The sequence below is a fragment of the Apis florea genome, unplaced genomic scaffold (genome assembly GCF_048593485.1).
Source record: "Apis florea isolate Af1SG1 unplaced genomic scaffold, ASM4859348v1 contig_2272_pilon, whole genome shotgun sequence".
Lineage (NCBI taxonomy): Eukaryota > Metazoa > Arthropoda > Insecta > Hymenoptera > Apidae > Apis > Apis florea.
This window is the reverse complement of record NW_028256549.1, coordinates 5,499,140-5,505,768: the sequence shown is the minus strand read 5'-3', so window position 1 is coordinate 5,505,768 and position 6,629 is coordinate 5,499,140. Positions and strand designations below refer to the sequence as shown.

The window sequence follows — 6,629 nt, the reverse complement described above, 5'->3', positions numbered from 1 at the left end:
ATATCATCAAAATTATTTTAATAGTTTTATCCAATATTATATACATATTATATATATTATATTATATTTTAGTAATTATTACTTTATATTTTAAAAAATATATCACAGGTTTTATTTTTTAAAATAATTTATTTAGGAAATTAAAATAATATAACAAATTTATTTTCATTTAAAAATATAATTCTATTAATGGTCATATGGATATATTACTTGTAAAGAGAGATTTATAGTAGATAGAGTACTTGCTTAATCACACTATTATAGAAAGTGTGTATAAAAATTAGAAGCACTATATAAATATAAAAAAAGAAATACTCTAAAATCTGTAAAATAAATACAGATATAAACATATGGTTTATGATTTTTAATTTTTTGTTATTATGCAAATATTAATTTGTAAACATTTTATATATATATATATATATATATATATATATATATATATATATATATATATATATATGTGTGTGTGTGTGTGTTATCAATTACAATTTCTTATATAAAAATAAGCAGTATTAACTTTATAATATTTTTAAAAAAATAATGAACCTATAAAACAAATCAACAAATTTAAACATATTATATTGCTAAACAATCATTTTTTTAAATGTCTATAAAAATTTTTATGTGCATTTATATTGCATATAATAATTTATATATACATATTAAGAAAAACATGTACTTTAAAAATTTTGGATAAATTTGGATAAATTACTTTGTGTGACAATTATTTCTTAATATTTTAATATACACATTACTTCAAGTATAATAAGATAAGTCAATTAACATTCAGTACAATATTCAACAAATATAATAAAGGTTAACAAAAATTAAAGAACAAAGTTTAAAAACATTTAAATACTTCTGATAATTATTTAAATTAAAACTATTGTTGTTATTTATGTTTAAAAATTATTATTTATAATTGTTTTTTTTAAATGCTTATATATTTATATATTTATATTAATATATATTTTAATTGTTATAAATCATACTGATTAGATCCTATTATGTAAATAACAATATAGTATGTTTGTTGATAATATATTATTAGCTCAGAAAAAAGCAATGTAATGTACAAAAATAATTAATAAATTATTTAGATTGTTAAATTTGCAGGAAAATCAAAAAAAAATTGTTATTATTCTTGGTTAGAAATAAATAAATAATATTTAATAATTTATAAATAAATTTTAAATAATTTTCAGGGAGAAATAATTTCTGAATTAGAAAATTGTAACAGAATTGTTGTTCAGGGTGAATCATATACACTAATGTAGAATGTACTATTATTGTTATAAAATTATTAATAAAAAAAGTAACATAATAAGAATTATAAAAAATATTATAAAATAGTTCATTGTACTTTAATATTGTACTTTATGCTAATGAAATTCCTATGTACATATAAATGTTTTTGATTTATATATTATGATTTTTTTAAATATTAATTCTAATGTTTTAATTTATTTTATTACTTTTCTATATTATAATTTTATAACAAAAGATTAAGTTATATACTTTTATATAAAATAACGATTTTTATAACAATATACTTTATCAACATTTTTTAATTATTTTGTTATTTATATCTTTTTAATTTTAGATAATATCATTGTAGAAAATAAATGTAATAAATATATTATTTGATAAAAATGTTTCACTATTAAAACAGAGTATTATAAACACAATGATATATATAATAATTATAATAATTATAATTATTATAATAATTATTAAGTAAGCTCTATTTATTATTCTTTTAAGTTGCAGTTAATATATACTATTGGCTGTGAAATATTTTATCGAATATATGTTGTAAACTAAGAGAAAATAATTATTCAAAATTTTACTTGAGTTATATCTTTAAAAGAAATATTTTATTGTTTACTCTTAGTATTTAAAGAAAATCTATACATTGCTAATATTGTATATACAATATTGTTTTAACAACATTTTTAAGAATAAATATACATACATATAAAATATTTACGATACTAAAAGTAAACAAATTATATGCGTCTTAACTTATACAAATTAATCAACTAACTTATACAAATTTCGCTAATCCCAATATTAAATTCTTCCGATCATAATGCATTCTATTATATAATAACCATTTTACACATAATTATATTCGTTTAAAATTCAGATGGAAATTAAAAGATAGAAAGTAATGTTATTTATTTTAAAAAAATTGCAATTAAATTAAACCTATGAAATATTAATATTTCCATTTGAAAATTTAAACAACATTTTAATATAGTAGTATTATATATTACTAACAAGAAATATATATATATATATATATATATATATATATATATACGACTATAAAGAGTATAATTATAAGCTCCTCTTGAGTATAATTATCATCTGATAGTTAATGCTTTATTTGTATATTAAAGTATTGGATAAATAAAAATAAAACCATTAAACAAAATAGTTTTTTTTAATTTATAATATTAATATTATAATACAATATGCATAATATCACAATATTATATTTGTTTAATATAATATTTTATAATTTAATGAATTTGTTAATATTTAATTGTATTAATAAAAATAATAAAATTAATATATTAAAATAAACAATATTATTAATTAATTTAATTTATAAATAATTTGTAATATTTTTAAATTTGGAATCATTTTATCATTCGTTGATAAAATTAATGAATGTATATGAAAGCTTTATCTGTTTGTATAGTTTCTTTAACATGTTTTTCATTTTTCAATCTTTATTTAATATATGATAAAACTCATGGGCAAATATAACCTGTAAGAATGCAAATGTATCGAATATAACGATGAATTAAGAATTAATTTATTGTTTATTATATTAATAAATTTTGCTATTATAGTAAGAAATATTTTTTATTAATTGAGGTATTTATTATTTTCAATAATTTATTATTGAAAATTAAATTAAAAAATTTTTTTTAATGAATTAGGAATAATTAAAAATTTTTTTTTTATTGATTATATTTTTAAAATCTATAAATTATAAATATAGTAGTTAAAATAAATTATTGTAAAATAATATTTATGATTTAATTTCAGAATATATAGAATGGCAAAAAATAAAATACAAGATAAATTTACAAAATTAAAAAATAGAACTATTAATTCAAAAAAAGAAAGTAAATTTAAAATGTCTATATTGAATATTTCCATTACAGTATTATGTATTGCTATTGCTACTTGGTTTAGTTATAAAGGATATTTAGAAACAAGAGTAAATACTCCATATGATATTAAAAAGGTATGTTCTATACTTTTGTTTCAACTAATAGTTTAGTTTTCAACTAATAAATAATAAATATTTTATTTTGATTAAAAATTTATTTTTTTTTATTTTTATTAAAAATTTTATTCTAATAGTTTGTTATAATAATTTAATTAAAACTATTATATTATATATAATTAATATATAATTATATATGTTAATGATAGCTAGTTACAATCTCAGGATTGGATATCCCAGATAGATATTGGGGTACTTATCGATCAGGAGTATATTTTGGATTAAAAACTCGAGATCCACATTCCTTAATAACAGGATTAATGTGGTATTTTCCACATTTATTAAGGCAAGATGGTAGTGGTCTTAGACATTGGTGTGAACAAAATGATAAACTAGATAAGTAAATAAAATTTATTTATTACATTTTGATTTTTTTTTTGTAAAATAATTACATTTTAACATTTATTTAGATATGCATGGATGGAACATGATGGAAAAACATTTGGTATTCAAGAAATAGTGGATAATTCAGCTATTTTAACTACTACATTTATTAAAAAATCTGGTGGTAAACATGGAGGAGATTGGACAACAAGAATTGCTGTAACTTCTCAGAATCAGATAAGAGATGGTGAAGAAATATCATTACTTTTCTATACTGCCATGGAAGAAAATGTGAAAGGATGGATTAAAGTTAATTTAAATGATGAAAAACAACTAACAAGTATTGAAGGAAATACTCAAAATTTGGGTTCATTTAGTATAAATCTTAATATGATACAGGGAACTGTAGAAGAACATTCTTTTTTAGTAACAGTTGTCTCTGGTTTAAATATTTTGAAAGAAACTGTTCTTCAAAATCTTAGAATAGCATCTCACAAAGGATCATCAAAGAAATACATAGTTTTAGCAGGTGAACAAATACCATTATCATCAGATGGAAAAAAAAGGGATGCAAATTTTATTGCAACACAAATAACAGGAAGAATTCCTTTTGAAATTGAAATTAGTTATGAATCAGGTAGTTTTATTAATAGGGTTGATAAATTAATTGGTCAAAATTATGATCATACTCTAGAAATGCACCGACAATTATTCGACGAAAAATTTGAGAAAATCTTTAAATTAAGATCAAAAGGTTTTACAGAAGAAGAAATTAAATTTGCTAAAATGGCATTATCAAATATGATGGGTTCCATAGGCTATTTCTATGGTAGTTCACAAGTACAAAGTCAATATACTAAAGGACCAGTGCCTTACTGGAAAGCACCTTTGTATACTTCAGTACCTAGTAGAAGCTTTTTTCCACGAGGATTTCTATGGGATGAAGGTTTTCATGGTTTACTTATTTCAATTTGGGATTTAGAAATTGAACTAGATATTATAAATCATTGGTTTGATTTAATGAATATAGAAGGTTGGATTCCAAGAGAAATGATTTTGGGTCAAGAAGCTTTAGCAAAAGTTCCAGAAGAATTTGTAACTCAAATAAATACAAATGCAAATCCGCCTACGTTTTTTTTAACATTACATTTTATACTTAAGCATAAACAAGAAGAATTACTGAAAAAACATTTTCAATTTTTATATAACTTGTACCCTCGTCTTCAAGCATGGTTTAATTGGTTTAATACTACACAAGCTGGAGATATATCAAGTACATATAGGTGGCGAGGTAGAGATGGAACAACTAATAAAGAATTAAATCCTAAAACGCTTACATCTGGGTTTGATGATTATCCAAGAGCTTCTCATCCAAATATCGATGAACGACATGTTGATTTACGTTGTTGGATTGCATTTGCTGCTGATATTATGTATCAGATTAGTGAAATATTAAATCATCCAAATAATAAATACCAAGAGACTTATAACTATTTATCTGATAATGATTTATTAAATAAATTACATTTGTCGCCACATACACAAAGTTATTCTGATTTTGGATTGCATACAGATAAAGTATTTTTACGAAAATCATCTTCGTCTTCAAGATCACATATACAGCCATTGGAAACAATACGAATTGTTATGGAAGATCCAACTTTAAGATATGTTGATTCATCATTTGGATATGTTTCATTATTTCCATTTATTTTACAAATTATCAATCCTAAATCTCCGCAATTGGGTAAAATATTACAAGATTTAATAAATCCTGATTTATTGTGGACCAAATATGGTTTACGATCACTTGCAAAGATATCACCATTTTACATGAAATATAATACTGAACATGATGCTCCTTATTGGAGAGGAGCTATATGGATGAATTTAAATTATTTAACAGTAAGAGCAGCATATTATTATTCCAATATTGAAGGACCATATAAAAATGAAGCAAAAAAAATTTATCAAAATTTGAGAAAAAATTTAATACAAAATGTTATAAAACAGTATAAAAAATCTGGATATATATGGGAAAATTATGGTGATATTCATGGAGAAGGTAAAAATAGTCATCCATTCACTGGTTGGACATCTCTAGTTGTACTACTTATGGCAGAAATTTATTAGTTGTAGAATTATATTATAAATAACTTAATTTATGTATATTACTTATATATATTAGTTATATTAATAGTAAAATTAGAAGATATTGCTGAAGGTATTTTATATAAATCAGGACTTATATAAAATAAATATTACTAATATAAATATTGACTATATTGTTGTTATGCATACAAATGTGATAATATTTGTAAATTATTATAATCACTTATGAATACTTTTTTGTAATAAATAGAAAAATATTTTATAACACAAAATATTTATTCATATACATATATTATAATCATGTAAAATTATATAATTATCTATGAAATTTAATAGTAATTTTAATAATGATTTTAAATAATATTATCAAATTGTATGTTTTTACATTATATTTTATATTAATTTTTTAATTATATATGAAATATGATGAAATTATTTAAATAAGTATATTTCAAATAAATTTTTAGTTCATGTTTAAATTATGTATAAGTTTTAGATTATAATAATTATTAGATAATAATAATTTTATTAAATATAGTTATTGTATTTTTTGGAATTTAAGCAATAAAAAAACAATTTTAAAAATAATGTAATCAAATAAATTTCTTAAATCTTGGCTGTAAAAAAATAATATAATGGCTGTAATATAAATTACTTTAAAAATAAAAATTTTGAAATTAAAATTTAAAATAAATGTGATTTTTTTAAGTAAGTAGATTATTAATACTTTATTAATATTTATTAATACTAATTATTACTACTAATTAATTTATTATATATAATGATTTAGTAAATATTTAATAAAAATTATTTATTAAATTTATATATATATATATTTTATATATATATATTTATATATATATATATATATATATTTATTATT

The 6,629-nt window shown here is 19.2% G+C and overlaps 1 protein-coding gene across 1 annotated transcript; it reads left to right on the top strand.

Moving 5' to 3' along the window:
• Positions 1-2,361: 2,361 nt before the first annotated feature.
• Positions 2,362-6,440, top strand: GCS1 (mannosyl-oligosaccharide glucosidase). Its single transcript, XM_012489853.3, has 4 exons — positions 2,362-2,892; positions 3,067-3,268; positions 3,460-3,650; positions 3,721-6,440. The coding sequence occupies exons 2-4, from the start codon at positions 3,077-3,079 to the stop codon at positions 5,765-5,767; spliced, it is 2,430 nt and encodes an 809-aa protein (XP_012345307.1). The 5' UTR covers positions 2,362-2,892; positions 3,067-3,076; the 3' UTR covers positions 5,768-6,440.
• Positions 6,441-6,629: the final 189 nt, after the last annotated feature.